Here is a 21,615-nt window from a genome sequence, read left to right on the forward strand (position 1 = left end):
GTGATGTATCTGGTTGGTGGTTCTGCCATCTGGTGGACACCATGTTCCCTTATGTATTCTCTTGTGTTTGAAGTAAGTCGAACTTACTCTCAAGTTTTTTAGATTGCTAAGTTGATCATCCTCAGGGATGCCTTGGATGTAGATGGATACATGGTTATAAATACAAAATCAAATAGGTGTAATGCAGGAGTAGGTTTAATAATAAATAAAAAGATAGGAGTGCAGGTAAGCTACTACAAACAGCATAATGAATTCATTATTATGGACAAGATAGACATGAATCCCATGCCTACCACAGTAGTACAAGTTTATGTGCCAACTAGCTCCGCAGATGATGAAGATATTGATGAAATGCATGATGAGATAAAAGAAATTATTTAGATAGTGAAGGGAGATGAAAATTTAATAGTCATGGCTGACTGGAATTCGATAGTAGGAAAAGGAAGAGAAGGAAACATAGTAGGTGAATATGGAATGGGGGTAAGGAATGAAAGAGGAAGCCACCTGGTAGAAATTTGCACAGAGCATAACTTAATCATAGCTAACACTTGGTTCAAGAATCATAAAAGAAGGTTGTATACATGGAAGAGGCCTGGAGATACTAGAAGGTTTCAGATAGATTATATAAGGGCAAGACAGAGATTTAGGAACCAGGTTTTAAATTGTAAGACATTTCCAGGGTCAGATGTGGACTCTGACCACAATTTATTGGTTATGAACTATGCATTAAAACTGGAAAAAACTGCAAAAAGGTGAGAATTTAAGGAGACAGGACCTGGATAAACTGAAATAACCAGAGGTTGTGCAGAGTTTCAGGGAGAGCATAATGGAACAATTGACAGGAATGGGGGAAATAAGTACAGTAGAAGAAGAATGGGTAGTTCTGAGGGATGAAGTAGTGAAGGCAGCAGAGGACCAAGTAGGTAAAAAGATGAGGGTTGGTAGAAATTCTTAGGTAACAGAAGAAATATTGAATTTAATTGATGAAAGGAGAAAATATAAAAATGCAGTAAATGAAGCAGGCAAAAAGGAATACAAATGTCTCAAAAATGAGATAGATGGGAAGTGCAAAATGGCTAAGCAGGGATGGCTAGAGCACAAATGTAAGGATGTAGAGGCATATATCAAGAGGGGTAAGATAGGTACTGTCTACAGGAAAATTAAAGCGACCTTTTGAGAAAAGAGAACCACTTATATGAATATCAAGAGCTCAGATGGAAACTCAGTTCTAAGCAAAGAAGGAAAAGCAGAAAGGTGGAATGAGTATATAGAGGGTCTATAGAAGGGCGATGTGTGTGAGGACAATATTATGGAAATGGAAGAGCATATAGATGTAAATGAAATGGGAGATAGGATACTGCTTGAAGAGTTTGACAGAACACTGAAAGATCTAAGTGGAAACAAGGCCCAGGGACAACATTCCATTAGAACTACTGACAGCCTTGGAGAGCCAGCTCTGACAAAACTCTACCATCTGGTGAGCAAGATGTACGAGACAGGTGAAATACCCTCAGACTTCAAGAAGAATATAATAATTCCAATCCCAAAGAAAGCAGGTGTTGACAGATGTGAAAATTACCAAAGTATCAGCTTAATAAGTCACAGCTGCAAAATACTAACATGAATTCTTTACAGATGAATGGAAAAACTGGTGCAATCCGACCTCAGGGATGATCAGTTTGGATTCTGTAGAAATGTTGGAACACGTGAGGCAATACTGATCCTATGACTTGTTTTAGAAGCTAGATTAAGGAAATGCAAACCTATGTTTCTAGCTTTTGTAGACTTAGATAAAGCTTTTGACAATGTTGACTGGAATACTCTCTTTCAAATTATGAAGGTGGCAAGGGTCAAATACAGGGAGCAAAAGGCTATTTACAAATTGTACAGAAACCAGATGGCAGTTATAAGAGTTGAGGGGCATGAAAGGGAAGCAGTGGTTGGGAAGGCAGTGAGACAGGGTTTTAACCTATCCCCGATGTTTTTCAATCTGTATATTTACCATGATCTATGAAAAAACTCTGATTGTTCTAATGTGAAGTTCAATATGTAACAATGATAGTAACTGTTAGAACCATATAAACAGAGGCGATTTGTACACCACCATACTTCAGTGTTAGGCCAAAGTTTGCATCAACAGCATGTAGTCAGACACCGTCACAATGTAAACTGTTTTATAACTGGAAGATGTGAGTTCTACAATGTAAAACACATTTGCTTCTGAACATCTAGCATGCAAAATAAAAACCTATGGAGAGAAGAACTACTAAAACTTATTTTGACTATTTCATAACATCTATGTAATGACGCAGTAACATCAGAATCAGCCTATGGCAGCATCAAAAAGCAGCACCTAGGATTACACAAAATATGTATAAAATTGATGGAGAGTTATTTGAACGCTGGTAATGTGTTGCAAAAGGTGGTATAAAATAATCAGATAGTGATTGAACAGTATTTTCCTTGTGTTAAACTATGACACACATCCCAAACTTCACATAAACATTTTTGCCACGTTTTATTACAATACTTAAAACTTAACCTTCCAAAATACTACCCTAAATCCTGACTTCTATGCTCAATAGATGAACTAGTAGCAATGCAGAAAGGGAGAATGACATCTAAACAAATGTTTTGACACCTACATGAATACTGTAATTGATGACAACATAGTATCACAACCATAAGCATGATATCTAACAGCGCTGTAGTGGTTTTGATTGTACTTTGTGTAATCTACTTCTCTTTTAAACAAAGATCAGTGGACCACTCAGATTTATCTGTGCATCAGATAGCATTGATTGGTTTGTAAATAAAGCTCTGTTACGGTGTAAAGTGAAGTGTCGGCACATCTGTCGGGAAAGATAGAGCAGAGTGGACTGTGACAAAACACCGGCCAATTGCATGCTAATTGACCCCTCTGCAGGACAACAACGTGACAGCACTGGCCTATATCCAAAGAGGACATAAGCACCGCCCCCGACTGGTCATGGCCCAGTCAAAGAAAAACATCAAGGCTAGGGACCTGAATAGAAGTGTCAAAGCTCCTTACATGCTTGTACATTCTATGTAGCTCAATCTTGGAATTGTTGTACTGAAGAATCCTGTTTGTTTCATATGTCGCCCTTTGCTCATGACACATCTGTATTTCTCAAAGACAAGTATTGTCATTTATTTTTTGTTGTAAAACTCATTAATATGATTTGGTTGAATCATCTAGCGATCCGAGAAAGTAAGTTGCCTAGACACTCCATCTTTAATGACGAGGCAGGATTCAACAGCTGATGATGAGTTATAAGAAGAACCCAGTGCCTGGTGGCCATGGATTTTCTTTTGTGGTTGTTGGTGCCTTAATTCTACTTTTTTTTCTCTCCCCTTCTTCATTGCAGGGGTATGTTTACTTGCTGTAATATTGCCTCTTATAGTGTTTTTGCTAATCAGTGTTTTCAGGTGGGCATTGCAGAAATTTTCCTTGCTTGTGTGCTTATTTTTATTGCTTGCCTTGTCTGTTTATTGCATTTGCATAGTCCAGAATGAGCAACCCACCTCACCCACCCCCTGCTCAGGCGCCTCAGGTGCAAGCGATAAATGCAATGCAGTTAATTCAGATGTTTCAGTTCCAGACCAAGCAAATTGCTTTGCTGCTAAACACAGTACAGCAGTTCCTGATAACTCAAGCGACCAATACATGCAAAATACAACTACTTTAGCTCTGAATGTTATACCGCTATCTCGCCAGTTTAACAAAAAACCTAAGGAGTGGCTCGAGAAGCTGCAACAGTTTTCAGCACATGTCATTGCTCACAACATGCCAGGTACTATGAAACTACACTACTTTTTGTCAACAGTAGGAAGTGTGGTGTTTCACCTGATTCGGAAATTGTTCCTTAACACCACTCTGAGTGAACTTTTCCATGATTGGGTTGTAGATCCACTAACTAACTATTATGACCAACAAGTGAATGTGTTGAGAGCTAGGTATAAATTCTTTAATTGCAAAAATACATCAGAACAAACTTATTGTGAGTGGATAACGTATTTGCAGGGTATAACGAGGAAATGCAAACGTATATTCATATGTTATGTTGCGTGATGTGATCATTTACAATGTAACTGATGTCAGACTTAGAGAACAGATTCTGAAACAGTCAGATCCATCATTTCAGCATGTAGTGCAAATATTAGATCAGTACGAGTCAGGTGTCATGTCAGTCCATGAATCTGAGCTGCCACCAATTTGTCGGGTCGAGTCGCCCCTTGCTTACGACCGGCCCAGTTGGCAGCAACAGCATGCACATGTCACACTGCGTAAACAGTTCCCTACGCAGGTGAACAGAATTAAGTCATGCTTTGGTGCTATTCATGACACAAATGCCAAGACTTCCCATACAGACAAGCACAGTGTTACGCTCGTGGTAAGAAAGGTCACATAAAATCTGTATGTTTGCAATGGAACAAACTTCAGTATTTTGCCCACTCACAAAAATCTAGGCACAATGCCCATGTAATCAATGCAGTGTATTGAAAGACTGCTGCAGTTATTAGAAAAACTAGCAATCAAACGGTTTCTTCAGTGCTACGCCAGTCCAACAAACTTTTTGTTCATTTGCATGTTAGTGGAAAATGTGTGAAATTTCAGTTGGACATGGGTGCCTCTATTACATTGCTGAATCATAACACATATGAACTGTAGGGCTCCCTATGCCTGTCTAAAATTAGCATGCGCCTGATGGCTTATAATGGACAAGACATTCCCATTCTCATAAAATGTACTTTGCCTGCCATATATCGCTTGCATATGGAAACTACAAGTTTCACTGTGTTGCAGTATGCGAGCATGAGAACATATTTTGACACTATCCATTTGATTTATTTGGCTTTAAAATGCAGGACAATATGTTGTCAGTGACTGCATTCAGTGCAAAAGACAGTGTAGTTGGTGAAAGAATTCCCTGACCTTTTTTCTGAAGGTTTAGGTAAGGCTAACAATTTTGTTGGACATATTACTATGAAAGACAATTCTCAGCTAAAATTTTTCTGCACCAGAACTGTTCCAATTGCATTAAGGGACAAAGTCGCTGTTGAACTTAAAGAACTGCAAGATAGCACAGCTATTACACCCATACAAGCTAATCAATGGGCAAGTCCACTGGTTTTGCTTCCCAAACTTTCAAGTCGTGTTCGCCTCTGTATTGACTTTAAGTCTACAGTCAACCCACAATCTGTGATTGATACTTATCCATTGCTGCACCCAGAGAATCTTGTAGAATATTAGACACTGGTCATTATATTCCAAAAATAGATTTTCCTGATGCATATCTTCAAATACCAGTAGATGAAGAATCTCAAAAAGTGTGTGTTGTGAACACCCATTTGGGCTTGTTTAAATATTTGCGTTTGCTTTCTGGCGATGCTTCCACACCCAACATTATCTAGCAGTATTTGGAACAGCTGACTGCTTAAGTACCAAACTGTTCAAACTATTTGGACATGCACCTGAAGAACACATCGAAAAATTTGCATGCTTCGTTTCATGTGTTATCTGATGCGGGACTAAAGCGTAGACTGAACAACTGTGATTTTATTTAACCTGAGTTGCAGTACCTAGGTCATGGCATAAACAGTCAAGGTGTACATCCTCTTCAGTCACATTTGTTTGCTGTATGTGACCTGCCAGTTTCTTGCAATGTCACCAAATTGCAGTCAGTCTTAGAGAAAATGAACTATTATATTCAGTTTGTGCTGAATGCTGCAAAAACCACAGCTCCATTGCATCGCTTGCATTGCCAGACTGTTCCTTTTGTTTGGACAGATGAGTGCCAAAAAGCTTTTCAAAAACTTAAAGATGCATTGCTCAGTGATCATTTTTATCCTGACAAACCAGTTGTGTTCCAAGTTGACTCTTTCTCTTACGAAATCGGTGCAGTGCTTTTGAACAGATTTGGCGATGAAGACAGGCCTATTGCTTTCATATCAAAAGTGTTGTCCAAAACTCAATCTAACTAATCATATATAGAGAAAGAGACATTGGCTATAGTGTATAGTGTCACCAAATTCCACCATTATTTGTATGGCAGAAAATTCTACTTAGTAATGGATCACAAGTGATTGCAGTCCTTGTTTCATCTGATGAAGCCAGTTCTTGTATGAACTGCCCAAAAGTTGCAAAGATGAGCTTTGTTGTTGTCTCAATACCAGTATGAGATTATTTATCATCCAACAGGTCAACATGGTAATAGGGATGCCCTTTCACGTCTTCTGATTGGCCCTGACACAGACTTTGATATTTCTCCTGCGTCTTGTTGTAACATCAATGTTCACAATTCTCAATTGCTTCGATCCTTTCCTCTGAACCATAGAAAATTGCACAGGCCATGGGAGCTGGTTCAGATTTGAACATTTTGGCCTCACTCACTGCAGGGCATAAAGAACTCCGTAGTCCACAGATTCTTTGCATGTCCGCATAGCCTCACTATACAGTAAGCTGTGATTCTTGTTCAAAATGACAGTTCACGTCAAATGAATTTGAAACATGCAGTGGCATATGGCATCTAACTAGTGCTCAGTTCCATCCACAGTCAATCAGTAAAGCAGAACGTTTTGTCAGATCATTCAAGCAGCAGATGACAAAACTTCACACCACACACACCAGGGATAAAGCATTGCAACTGTTTCTCAACACCTATCGTTTGTGTCCACGAAATGGACCATTACCAGCAGAATTGGTTCATAGCCACTGACATCAGACACTGCTCCACCGGCTCCACCCTCCTCAGCATACGGCTCCAATGAAAGGATGCAAGAATCGCTTCATGCTGCATGATATTGTGTTTTACAGGGTTTTTAGTGGCAGCGGATGGTGGGCGTGACACAAGGTCCTTTGTCAACTTGGTGCATGCATGTATTTAATTTCAAACCCCAATGGAATGTAACATCAACATCACATTCAAATTCACCACTGTCATGTGTACAGTGATCCTTCTGTATCTCTTCTCCCAAAATTCATGGATCCCCAAGACAGTGTAGCCACAGCAGCCACCAGAGGGTTTCAGCACAACACTGCAGGATGACCCCATGGAGATGGACCCTTTGCCTCCTCCGCCTCTGCTCGTCCTACCAATGGAACTGGGCCCACCTACACTGCAGCAGCCGAGGCCTTCTACATCATGTTATGGGCCTCAGAAGGAGGATGCGTACCCTTCTGGTCATTTACTGTGGGACGCCTACACCAGAGCGCAGGCCAGATGGCAGGGTATGACTGGAAGCCTGATGTCCCCTGCAGCCACAGCGTCCAGTCCATCACAGCATTCACACTCCTGCCTCTCCACCTGTTGTCACACTCCCTACACAACGATAGTCTGTTGCATTGGGAGGAGTGAATGTTACAGCATAAAGTCAGTGTTGGCATACTAGTTGGCAATGATAGAGTGGAGAGGGCTGTGTCAAGATGTCGGCCAGTTTCACGCTGATCGACCCCTCTCGAGGACAACAATGTGACAGCAGCGTCTTCTATGCGAAGAGGGCGTAAGTGCCTCACCCAACTGATCACAGTCCAGTCCAAGAAAAGCATCAAGACTAGCAACCTGAATAGAAGCATCAAAACTCATTACTTGCTTGTACATTCTATGTAACTCAATCATGGAATTGTTAGACTGAAGAAACTTGTTTATTTTGTATGTTGCTCTTTGCTCGCAACACATCATTATTTTTCAAAGTTAAGTATTGTCATTTATTTTTGTAATAAAACTCATTAATACAATTTGCTTGAATTGTTGTATAGAAATCCGAGAAAGCACGTTTCAAAAAAAATGTGTGAAATCTTTTGGGACTTAACTGCTAAGGTCATCAATCCCTAAAAAGCAAGCTTCCTAGACACCCCATCTTCAATAGCTAGGCAGGATTCAACAAACTCGGACATAGTGAGGGAATTACGTGTAAACTAATAGATGAACTGTAAGTATATCAATAACCATGTTAGTGTATAAGAAATAACATCTGCAAAGACCTATGTTATCGTTTTGCTACATCAACCATTGAAACTCATGTAAACTAGCTATATGAGGGTAATGGTAGAATAACTTAAGTTGTACTGGTAAAGTTTAGTAGGGGTACTCTAAAGTGAAAACTGGAGACAAATTTTCCAAAGGAAGTGGGAGATGTTACAGCCAAGGATAGTATCCCCAATAAACACTAAAAATTCATCCAAGCTCTACCTTGGCAGCTCCTAGAATGTGAAACACTTGTCAATGACCAGTAGACTTCCAATTGAAGGGAAATGCTGAGTGAGTTGCGGCAAACACAGACCCCAAAGGTGGACGAGCAAGTGCCCAGGCCTGCAGGTGAAGCATAATGACATCATGGAAGCTCAGAGATACCATCAAACTTGTGGCAAAGCAGGATTTTGTAAGGAAGGCTATGTACAATCCAACTTAAGTATGCAGGTGCTGAGGCAGCAGAAAAGAGCCTCTGAAGGTAACTAGGAAAACTGACAGTGAGCAAAAATGACTCCTGATTCCATATCCATTCCCACCACCTCAGAGTGCATGGAAAGTGCCAACATAAAAACCCCACTCTTCTTAAAAAATGTTTGATTGATTAGTGATGATTGCTGACTGCCCAGTGCCCCTTGTGTCCGTTGCAGCCATCCAGTGGTAGGGGAGGCTATGCAGGTCTACCTCTTGTCATCAGTCATCTATGGAACCACAAGTCCGTCTGGAAAGGTGTTGCTGCTGTCAGCTCCACTGCCAACTTTTGAGGCCACACTACTGGGATGCAGTGGCCATCATCACCCTGCAGGTCTGCTGGAAGCTTGACCTGCATGACACTGTCCATCATCTGCTTTTGTGTGTGTGTGTGGATGCTGCTGCTTCTCATCCTGTTCTTGTGGCAGATACCAATGCTGCTGGCTCCTGTTTTCTAAATGAGGGCTGAGATCCAAGCCCTGTGAGTCACCAATATTGGGGCAAGACTCCTGATTACAAAGTTTTGTCATTATGGGAGCACTTAGGAGACTGATATGCAGAGCTGGAGACTGCCAGATTCTGCGGTAGACGGCCACTGATGATGTAGCAGCTGCCACTCAACACTTTGCTGTGCTGGCAGTACTGTAAGACGAGCTACTGAAGAAGTGATACACTGCTGGCCCAGCTGCGGTGCAGCACTTTGGAAGACAATCCTGTATTACTGCCTAATAGGTGTGCTATTGTCAATGTTTTCTTGGCACTGTTGAGTGTAACTAGGTTCTCACCACCACATTCTGCCTCATTCTCTCTCATGTCCGTAAGTGTCTGGTACCAGACTCCTATCATATGTAGAACAACCCAGAGGGAACAATAAGACTGGAATACAAAGAACAAAATGCTTAGCTTAAAAAGGATGTGACAGAGGGATGTAGTCTTTCACCCCTATTGGGGGTCATGAGTTAGATGAAGTCAAGCAATAGTGCTCTCTAGGCAGCAAAATAATACATAATGGACAGAGTAAGAACATAAAAAGCAGATGAGCAATGGCAAAAATGGTATTCCTGGCCAAGATAAGTCTACTAGTATCAAACATAGGCCTTAATTTGAGGAAGAAATTTCTGAGAATATATGTCTGGACCACAACATTATGTGGTAGTGAAACATGTACTGTGGGAAAATTAGAACAGAAGAAAGTTGAAGCATTTGAGATGTCATGTTACAGAAGAATATTGAAAATTAGATAGACTGGTAAGATAAAGGAATTAGGAGGTGCTCCACAGAATCATCAAGGAAAGGAATATATGGAAAACACCGAAAATAAAGAGAGACAGGATGATAGGTCATATGTTAAGACATCAGAGAGTGACTTCCATGGTACTAAAGGGAGCTATAGAAGGCAAAAACTATGGGTGGAGACAGAGATTGGAATACATTGAGGATGCAGGTTGCCAACAGCTCACAGGATTCTACAATTACTGTACAATAAAAATTGGTACTTTTGCTCTTTTACAAATTCTTTTAAATAAATCTGTGACCACCACAAAAACAGCTGAGTTTGTGTTTAACTTTATTATAACAGGTAAATTGGCTATTCACACATTGATTGTTGACTGCAAAACAGTTGATTAGTCAGTACTGTGGTTACTAATATGAGCATACCTCCTGCCTAATGTCTGTGCTGCTATTGTAAGGTAATATATTTAAATTTCCTTCACAGCCCTACTCCACTCCACAACCAATATCTTTGGGCTCTGTGTGGTCATATCTAGTTTTCTTGTCTGGTGCTAGGAGAACAATTGTTATCATCGATGACTGCTGTGAGTACTGGTGGTTGATTTCTCCAGTCCTGATTATTTAGCCTTTCCTACTGGCTATTGTGCCAGTAGCTGTCACTGTTTCTTGACACCTAACCACAGTTATACCTAGTTTTTTGTTGCTTTTGCTCATTCTGGTTGCTACCATAACCACTGCCTCATTGCTCATACTGAGCTGTTAGTTGATGCTCATGTCAGTCCACATGATAACTGTCTGACATGCTGTATCTGCAACTATTGCTATTGCCAACAACTGTCAGCCAACTTTTTGTTTGACTTGTCCTTGCTTGAGCACCTTCACATACCAGATAAAGTGAGTCAAGGACCTAGATAAATTCCTTCAGGTTCAACTCAGTATGTGGATCAACTTTTCTTGCACACCAATAGGCAACTTTGCCTTTAAGGTTCGCAAAATGTTATGATGTCTCTTTGGCTCAGTTCAGTATTGTGTATTATTAATACATTTCTCAAATTACTGTCTCACAATCTCTTGCCAAAAACTGAAGGTTTCCAGATTAAACACTTCTTTCCTGAGGTATTCTTGAATACAGTTTGAGCAATATTTGGCCAGAAATGATCTTTCAAACTCTTCACACATATTATAGTACACTGTTGCATTGGTAGCCCAGGGTGAAGCATCTTTGTGTACATGTCTAGTACGAAACCTATTTTTGATCATAATTCCACAAGAATGGCAACAAACCACAGGATGTCTGAATAAATACAGAGGAATGTAACTCTTGTTATCTGTCAAAAAGGTCTGAAACTGAATTTGGTGCAGCCCCCACTGCTTTCTGTGTTTTTGGCAACAATTAAGGGGCCAGCTCATAGTGCTCCTGCTGCTCCCAATCCAACAATGGATCAGACTCTTGCGTCTTTTCAAGCTCCTGTACTGCTGACACTGTCATTCACAACCTCTCTAACCTTGGCTGATTCGTTATTTACTAGGTTGATTCAATTCCTAATGGCTTCATTCAGTTGTGAGAAATCTTTCCCCATTTGTTCTTTTATTTTGCACAGCTTATTTTTCACTGTTTTTGCCAAACGATCTCATTCCTTTGAGGTATGATTAATCATAGCCTGAACTTTACTATCTGTTTGCTTGGCAATTTGTTCATCCTTTACAGCATCCAAATTGTAAATTAACCTGCAAATTGGTCTTTGCAGTTCAAAATGTTCATTTAAAGTCTCTTTCTAGCTCAAGAAATAAGACACCAGCAGCTCATTTTCACAACTGGTGGACAGTTTCAGATAGGAACTTTCGAGTGGTTTTTTTCTTTCATACCTTGTCAGTTAATTAGAGTTAACATCAGGTAAGCCATCCTCAGCTTTTCTTGACTTGGTAAACTCATTAGAAATCTGATCCTGTCTTTTGAAAGTCTGTTTAACTCGTTGGCTTGCATTTCAGATATTTCCTTTGCTAATTCAGCTTGGGTTTTGGAAATTTCTTACTCTGTCAGCATAGATTCCTCTTTTTCTGGCATAACACCTATTTGGTAAAGCATCAAAGGCATTGTCACTGCTAAAATTTCCATTTTTCAGAATAAATCCATTAATGGGTCTTTCTTTTATTGTGTTGAGCAATAAGTTCAGGAAATTGCTTAGGGCAGCTGATGTAGGTGGCCTGTCAGGAGGGAGATAGAGGTTATAAACTGTGATGGCAGAGTCCAAGTGTACTAATGTGGTATGAAGTGGGATCCATGTACTAACAATGGACCCAAGTGCAGATGTCACCAGAAGCCCTCAAAGGTTTGACCTATTTCCCACAGAAAGCACAAAACCCATGAAGGGTTGGTGAGTGAGCATCAGTAAAATGAGATTCCTGGAAAATGACATGAGCTGCCAAGGAAAAGGCAATAAGGGATTGGAGCTCAGGAAGGTGATATTAGTATCCATTACAATTCCATTGAATAACTGCAGAGTGAATATCCAAATGGGAGGCAAACATGCTGGAACCAATCATGCTGCCAGATTACCATCTGTCACCAATGATGCTGGAGTGAAATCCATAAATATGATATCGGACTCAGTTTGTGAGGGAGGAGATGACGCTTCTGGGGCCACTAGGATGATGATAATAATAATAATAATATTAATAATAATAACAATAATAATAATAATAACAATAATAATAATATTCTCTTTCATAGGTCAAGAGGGCAGGGCATAGAGGGAGAGCAGGCTTCTGCATTATCTGGAACTGAAAGAGAGCGGGCAACCTTGGGGTGCCTGTCCCACAGCCGAGTTGTGAAATCGGGCTTCCAGCCTGAGAGACTCTGGCGGGAGGGGGTCACCAGAGGGAGTCCTATCACTGGTGGATGCTGATGAAGGGGGGCACTCCTTTGGCTGGGGAAGGGGAGCGGCTCAAGGAGGGAACCACATGGAATAGGAGAGGAGAGGGGGACAGGACGGGTAAGGAGGTGGGAGGAGGGAGGAGGGGGAAAGGCTGCAACAGAGGTAAAATCGGAAGTCATCAAAACAGGGTGGAGGCAGTCATATTTTTGACGAGCCTCAATGTAAGACAGACAATCCAGGGATTTATAGTCTTGTATTTTCTTTTCTATCTTGTAAGCGGGGCAATCTGGTGAGCATGGAGAGTGATGGTTGTGACAATTTATACACACTAGTAGCAGAACGTGGGTTCCCTCATGGAGTGTCCACCATACATCAAGGAGATAAATGCCACACTGATAAAACACAACCTTTATCTTCTCTGGGAGGGTATATCACTCGGAAGACAGAAGAAAGGTGGTGGTTTCAGTGGATTTGTCCTCAAGATCTTTCTGCATACGCCAAACAAAATGAATGCTCCATCATTCCAGATTAGCCCAGATTTTCTCATCAGTTTGAAGAGCGAAAAATTACTCTCTGAACCATATTCAGAGATTAGTGAGGTGTAGCAGACACTGGGACATTGCAAAGATGATTACAAGCACAAAGAGCTGCAGATTGGGCAGCATAAGAAGATTTGAGCAACAGGGAACTTGACAGCATCTTACTGAGAGACTCCACTTTGCCAAACTTGTCTTCAATATTTTCCACAAAAAACAGCAGCTTTGTGGTGGTGAATGTTTTCCCATCCATCTAGTACAGACCAGGCAGTGGAGAAAGTTTTTCACTCCGAGCTGGTGAGCCTGGTCCTCTTTCCAGTGTGTAGCCAGGGAAGAGAAGGCCACAGGGTCATAAGAATCAGTCAATGATCTGTTACCACTTGAGGAGATGGCTGTAAGAGAATAGCCAGATTTTTGGTGCTTGATATGCTTCATGAACAAAGCATCCACCCTGATACCATCCACTCCAATTAGGGACTCTCCCTGTGGGCGCCACCTAGCCACAGGCTTCTGGCATGGCAGCCATTGCTGGGAGTTCTGATGCTCCAGAATAACAAGCAATCATTTCTAGGTGTACATGGTGGGAAGGCAACAGCTCAGGTATCAGAAGTGTGATCTTTGTATCATCTGGGAGCACAGCCAGGTGAGTACATAATGGTCCCACCACACAGACTGGCTATGTGTGCTTGTCACATAGTGGGGTGGAGGGGGGGAGGAACCCATGTTGTAGACACTAGGGAGGGAGTTCTTCCCCAAAAGGCTTACACTAAAGACAAAAAATTTAGAAGTGTAGATCAAACTCCAAAGGCGACCAAAAATGCCAGAGATAATTGAAGAGAAAAGGCAAGAGAAACAAGCCAGCAAGGAATATAGGAAACCAGATGTATAGACACGTGAACATAACTAAGAATGCTAAGATAGGGGGCATTGGGAAGGAGTGAGGATGGGGATGGAGAGCCATGGGGGAAGAAATGCGGCCCAGGGAGGAAGAATGGGATGCAACAGCTTGGGTCCTCTTCGGCACCATGCACAAACTTGCAAAAGAACCATGAGCCCTTTGATGGGCCCAGCTGATATTTGTTTGCTTTAATCTGTATCTTTGTTTATAACTCTTAAGACTGCAATCCTGTTTTTGCATTACCATCAACAGAACAAACAACATCCAAACCACTTCTAGAATATGCACAACAGAAATGATGATAATGTGAAAAGTTAGTTCACTATCTAGAATAATAAGTATGCATGTTACAGACCGACATGGAAAAACCAAAAATAAACTAAACAGGAAACAAATTTTCATCCCATTTAACAGAAATCTCTGTTCTCAATATATACACCCCTTCCAGAAGTCCGCTCCTTTGTCTCCGCCTTTGCCTCCTGTATGTGATGTACTACTTAGTAAACTGCAAGTCACATCAATGCATTCAATTTTAACCTTGGTTTTTACCAGCAGATGATGATGATCTTCTTCACCCATTCTTTTGCAACACTACTCTCTGTCCAAACTACATTTTTGACTGCACTGACAATTAGCTTGTTTTGATAGTTCTGCAGCTGTGCACTACATCATAACCACCAGTCTTTCTTCCACCATCCTGGCCACTTCCTGCCCGACCCACTTTTTAGTTCACATTTTCTGCGAACACGGTCAGGTTGTACAGAATACAGATTGAAATTCACTTTATTTAATTATCTGTAGAGAAATCATTCACTAATGGAGGGTTTAATTTTCTGTAGACGCCAAGAGAAACATTTATATCAGCTAGACAAATTACTGCATTACTAGATGGTCAAAACTGTTGGGTATAGTCATGTCAGGAAAGGTTGGCTGGTTCATTTAGCTTCTCTGTGTATGTTTCTGAAATTAAAGAATCACTAACAGCATAATGTCTTAATTTATTAATACATATAGATTTACACATACAATTCAAATATAAATAAAATATACATTTACTGATAATATGTACAAAGTTGCATTTGGTATAAAACAAGATAAAATGTTTATCACTCTTGTTGATAAATAGGAAAAAATCACATTTTCTGCAGTAACAAGTAACTGCATACTTAAAATCTTTTTAAAACTGTATTGTGCATTTTCAGATTTGTTAATATTGCAAAATATCATAAGCTCAGTCACCATACCAGAAACTGAACACACTATAGTGAGCAGTTTGAGGAGAATTTAATATCATTATACAGATAAAGTGTTATTTTTCAGGTTCTAGTGTTTTCACAAATAATAATTGGGATGAAGGCCATGAAGCTTAAGTTCTTGCTGCCAAAATTAATAGTAATCAAACGTTACATCATCACAGTTACTTTCAACAAAGAGCTTCACAAAAATTGTTGTTTATCACAAAATAATGGCACTAATAAATATATACATTGATTCCTACCTAATTATTAGAATTTTACATGTAGCTTCAAAGAAGTGCAACATTTTAAAAATGACAGCTCTGAAACAGTAAATAAATTATATATAAATATATTTTTCTGTAATTGAAAATTAAGTAGTAAGTGCAGCTCTAGATTTCTTCTGGTATGTAAGGTTGTCTTCTTCCCTAATTGTTACCAAATTGGTCAAATTCTTTGCTTTTCCAGCGAAAATTTATAAAGCAAAAATGTAGTTTTGTGAAAGTAACATTCCTTGCCCTAGCGAACAGCTTTTCTGTATGGAGTTATAAATATTCTGATGGTCAGAGTCATTATTTTAAAATCTTCCCACATTATTTTTAACTCTCAAACAGAGTCTACAAACAGTGTATAAAAGGCTGCCTGCAACAGCACTTCTTACAAAAGTAATTACTTGGGATAATTAAACAGACATGAATAAGCACTCTTTATCACAAGTGGAATTCAGCAGTCTTTGTGCTAAAAATTTAAAATAAAAGAAATTGTAATGTAAGACTTGACACAATAATTATTTGAGTTCATGTGTCACGCTTTCAGCACTATTAGCTATATAATGCTTCTGTATAAGCATTCCTATCCTTTTCTCTCTTCTTTATCACACGCGGGTGGGCGCGTGCACACATACATACGCACACATGCACATGTACACATGCAGTCTTGTTCTGCTGCAGCTGTGTTTCACTACTGCAAAGCTGACATACTTTCTTCCTAGTAGTCATGTGTTGTTATTCACCATAGACTATTACTACAGTACAAAAAGGTGAGCTCTGTGGTAAATAATTTTTTGTAATAAACAATTTAAAATTTTTCTACTGCAGTTGTCTCTTCATCTTGTTGTCTTTTGTCTTCAGTAGCTTCTCCGCCAAGTACTCTCTGCACTTCTTCCAAAGACTTTCCCTTGGTTTCTGGTACTATGAAGAAAACAAAGATTGTACCAAGGGTAGAAATGGCAGCAAAGATAAAGAAGGTGACATCAGAACCAAATGCATCTTTCATGTCAGAAAAGAATTTTGTGACAATAAATGCAAGAAACCAGTTCAGCAGACATGCAACTGAACTTGCAACACCCTTAATACTTGGGGCAAAAAGCTCACTCATCATCATCCATGGGATGGGACCAAACCCAAGTGAAAATACAACAATGAAAAGACACATGGAAACGAGTGGGAGCCATCCTATCTGGCCTTCTTGTTTCTGATCTTGCAAGAGGAAAAATATACCAAGCAATAATGAGCACAACGCCATAACACTGTCTGAGACAAGCAACAGAATTCGCCTCCCTAGCTTGTCCACAACTAGAGAAGAGACAAATGTTGCTGCTACTTGCATAACTCCCACAATGACTGTTGATACTGCAGGTTCGATATCGCTCCCAGCGCTCTGTAAAGAGAAATTTGTACAATGTTAATTCAATATATTTGGATACTATATCTTTTTAACAGTTTAATACAGGAAAATTATTGTATTGCTGTTCATAAATGCATTTTTCCTCCATTATAAAGAGCAAGCAACAGAACAAAAAATAATAAAGTACAGTTACAAATTTTTGTTTTGTTCTTGGATATTCTGCTGTGTAACATCATCCAGGTTTTGCAATAATTTTGCCATCTTTAAGTGGTTCTGATGGTAATCATAAGAAGCCCGAAAAGCAGTTCAAGATGATCATACATGAAAGAAACATAAGATCAGAAGATTATAAATGTTTCCATTCCTCTTTGTGTTTTGTTCAATGCATGGTTTATTCTGAAGGCATACTTACTAACAAATAGTGTATCATATGGTGGTGGAACAGTTTTGTATATTTCATGTTGTACAATAGAGCAAGCAACTAAAACACTAAATTGAATCTTAAAAAGAATATGAGGCATGATCAAAATGTAATGAGAATTTTTGGAGTGATGGTGCTTTTGCCGATCTTCGAAGCACTTTGGGGACTCATTTTTTATTATGATGTTCAGCTTCTTCAGTGATTCCGTTTTTACCTCATCAATGCTAGCAAAACAATGTCCGTGAGTTTCTTTTCAAGCTTGGGAATATAAAGAAGTTGCCAGGGCCATATCCAGTGAATACACGGCTGAGAGAATATAATGGTTTTGTTTATTGTAAAAAAAAGGACACGCACACAGGAGCATTATCACAATGCAATTTCTACAAGTGGTTTTGCCACAATTCTGGTCATCATCTTCTCACTGCTTCATGCAAGCAGCACATAACTTCCAGGTATTCCTTGCTGACCACACAACCATAAGACAGGAACTCATGATGTGCTATCCTACTGTAATCAAAGAAAACAGTCAGAAGAACTTTCACATGTGGTCAAGCTTGTCAAGTTTCTTTTCGGTCTTTGTTCTTCAGGCAGTTCCGATTGGGACCAATGGGCCTTGGTTTCAACCTCATGTGCCTGCGCCAATGTTTCATCATCTGTTATAACCTTTTCTAGAAGTCCTGGAGCATTTTCAACTTCATTCAGCGAGTCCTGGGAGATGTCTATGTGTTAATTTTTGGTTGAAATTCAACAATTTTGAAACAAATTTTGCTGCTACATGTTTCACGCCGCCTCCCCCCCCCCCCTCCCAATATATATATATATATATATATATATATATATATATATATATATATATATATATATATATATATATATATATATATATAGTGATGTTAAATAAAATAGAAAGAAACATTCCACATGGGAAAAATTTATTAAAAACAAAGATTCCATGACTTACCTACCGGGATAGCGCCGGTAGACAGGCACAATAAAATAACACACAAACACACACACAAAATTTCTAGCTTTCGCAACCAACCGTTGCTTCTTCAAGAAAGAGGGAAAGACAGACACACACGTCCATCCATACATATACAGACACAAGCAGACCAGGACCATTATCTTTACTTCTTCCACAGAATTGTCAGCAATTGGTGTGCTAGAGCATCCAGAGCGGTCATCTTCAGTGTTTTCTCAACCCTCTTTGAAACATTTATACCATTTTTAAACTCTTGAGTTACTCATAGCACATTTGCCAAAAGGTACAGTCAACAATTCAAATGTGATGCTGTACTTGATACTGTTTTTCAAGCAGAATTTGATCAAGTTCTTCGGTCCATATTTCTTGAAAGTAAAGTTTTCTGAGCACTCATAAACACACATCTTTTCATTTGTCAACAATAAATTAAATATTGAAAACAGTGAAAATGCAAATATACATCAGGAACATGTACACAATCAGGTTTTTTCCCTGGAAAATCAGATGTATAAACCTACAAAAGCGAATTTAAGAAGAAATTTCCAGAAATGTGTATGTGTGTATCACAGCATTATATGGAAGTCAAACAGACTTTTCAGAAAACCAGTGAATGATGTGGAAGCATTTGAAATGTAATGCTATAGGTGGAAGTCAAGAATAAAGTAGGAAGGTACAGTAGAAAATGAAGAGGAAAGACCGATACATTTAGTTTTTCCATTTATAAACAGGAATAACACATGAAAGCAACAAAATTTGTTTTCAAAGACACAGCTATTTTTTATACTTCCAATTTAATTCAAAATTATAATTGCATTTGAAATTGTTAATGTCACACTACAATTTATTGTGAGTAATAATTTGACAATATTTGTAGCAGAATTAATTATTTGTGTGTTAATTCCTTTGTGTGTAAGAGATCAATACTTCATAAAATCACTGTACTGTGACTTCTTGTATATTTGTTTTTGTAGATCTGTGTAACTGTTTGGCACAAATAAGTAACATTTTTATGGATCACAGTGTTCATGGCATGTGTTAGAGAGAAATCACGTTTCAGATTTTGAACTGCGAAGTTACAGAGACATGGCATTATGATTGTTCTTATTGAGGTCTAATGTTCAATAAATGATGTAAAGAAAGTTATCTGCATCCTCTATATTATTTTTATGTACATATTTCAAAATTACAACCTGCTATATCTCATAAGAAGCCAAACCAACTCATTAGACTAACAGCCAAACAACAATTCAATTCACTGATCACAAAGCTAAATAGAAACTATGAGCTTGGTTTATTCTACCTGCACTTGCTCATGTTAATATGCATTTCTTATGCAAACATAGGCAAAGGTAGCATTTTGAAAAGTATGCGAATTTCTTTATTTATACTATTATTGTAGTAAACAGAGCAAGAAAGACAGTTAGAACTGAGGGCTCTTGTCCTTGGTGGAAATAGACACACATGTACTAAAATTACACCCATGTTGCACAAACAAAATTAACTATATGGAAACTAGAAAAACATGATTGTAACCAGGATAGATATTGGACAATAAGAGAAACTGGCAGCAGCAGACTGACACAAAAAATTTAAGTAAAAACAATTTTTTTTGTTCTTGTATTTTTGTGTGATAAACAAGTGTTACAAATGACTATACTCAAGCCAAAGGTCAAATCAGAACCTAACAATCAAGGAGGGGGAGCAAATAATTTGAATCAGTGTAACAAATAACAAGAGTATTCAGAATTGAAAAGAATGATATTAGTGCTTGGTCAAGCTTTAATAGTAATGGAACAATCAGTTATGGTTATTTGACAGTTGAACAATGTACATCAAAAAATTAAGAAAGGTTAAAGCCAATGAAACAATCAATTGCGGTTAAAAGTGAAAAAAATTTACGCTTTAAAATATCATGACACAAGAATCTCAAACATGAATCAGTAAAAACATTACATAGTGAAGTTCATAAACTTGTGAATGAAACTGGAATTTTAGCACCAAAAGTGAATTCAGAAGTGAATGGCAGAATTCAGAAAACTGAAATTAGCATTCAAGATAATTTAGTAAACTGACAAACTTTAAATGACCATGTTGTGGAAGGAAGGATGCTGGAAGTACAGTAGACAATCCTGTTGTACAGACGAACTGTTTTCCTAATGTAAATAATGAATAATTTACCTTTATCTAAAGTAAGTGGAGTTCCGACATGAGACACTGAAGACCATGTGGAATCCATCACTTGCAAATGATTCATATGCAAAGAAGTATCTGAAATTTTCAACAATATGGCACTTCGGAAAAATTATTGCAACTTTGTAGTTGATTACAGTTTAATAGGTGGTTGATTTACCAAAATGAATTCTGTAGTCAGTTTAGAAATAATAGCTTACGTGTTTGTGGTAATGCTGAAAGTACTGATAAGCACCCAACTTTGATTGCAAAATTTTGTAATTTTAACTTGCAGACTGTAATAACTTATCAAAATTATGTAAAAATATTTTAAGGCAACAGCTGTAACAATGCTAAAGACACAAGTAATTTGCACAGAATACCTAATTTTGTCGAAAATTATCACAGTTTTCAGCTGAAAATGAGAGGAAAATAGTAACAGTATGCAGTAAAAGTAGAGCTATGTTCCCAGAATGAGATTTTCACTCTGCAGCAGAGTGTGCGCCGATATGAAACTTCCTGGCAGATTAAAACTGTTTGCCGAACCGAGACTCGAACTCGGGACCTTTGCCTTTCGCGGGCAAGTGCTCTACCAACTATGCTACCGAAGCACGACTCACGCCCGGTACTCACACCTTTACTTCTGCCAGTATCTCATCTCCTACCTTCCAAACTTTACAGAAGCTCTCCTGCGAACCTTGCAGAACTAGCACTCCTCAAAGCACTCATATCCACTGGGGCATTTTACCGCTACATCCAAAAGATGTGCGCTGGGGCCCTAGCCTTGTGAGTACACAGTGAGCACGTAAAGATGCCTAGAACAGTAGTGTGTCTTGCCAAGTATGGGTGCCCGCTGCGGGGTTTCGCATGATACCATGCAACCCCTACATTTCCTTCTCCATGACAGTCCTCGGCCACACACTGTAGAGGCAATGAGGACGTCCCTGCATTTTTCTCTATGGGAAGTGTTTGATCACTCACCACACAGCCCATACTGGGTTCCCTACGATGTTTGTCGCTGCTGACATGTACCACTGGCTGTGAACACAACATTTTGGCTAATTCTGCAAGGTTCGCAGGAGAGCTTCTGTAAAGTTTGGAAGGAAGGAGACGAGATACTGGCAGAAGTAAAACTCTGAGTACCGGGCGTGAGTCGTGCTTTGGTAGCTCAGTTGGT

The 21,615-nt window shown here is 39.1% G+C and overlaps 1 protein-coding gene across 2 annotated transcripts in view; it reads right to left on the minus strand.

The window, feature by feature from the left end:
• Window positions 1-15,342: 15,342 nt before the first annotated feature.
• LOC126354579 (facilitated trehalose transporter Tret1) overlaps window positions 15,343-21,615 on the minus strand; it is a 205,198-nt gene continuing 198,925 nt past the window's right edge. For both annotated transcript variants that reach the window (XM_050004325.1, XM_050004324.1), the window contains one exon: window positions 15,343-16,899. In XM_050004325.1, the coding sequence (XP_049860282.1) occupies window positions 16,318-16,899 (582 nt within the window). In that variant the 3' untranslated portion in view covers window positions 15,343-16,317. The remainder of the gene's footprint in view (window positions 16,900-21,615) is intronic.

Source organism: Schistocerca gregaria, chromosome 3 (assembly GCF_023897955.1).
Source record: "Schistocerca gregaria isolate iqSchGreg1 chromosome 3, iqSchGreg1.2, whole genome shotgun sequence".
Taxonomy (NCBI): Eukaryota; Metazoa; Arthropoda; class Insecta; order Orthoptera; family Acrididae; genus Schistocerca; species Schistocerca gregaria.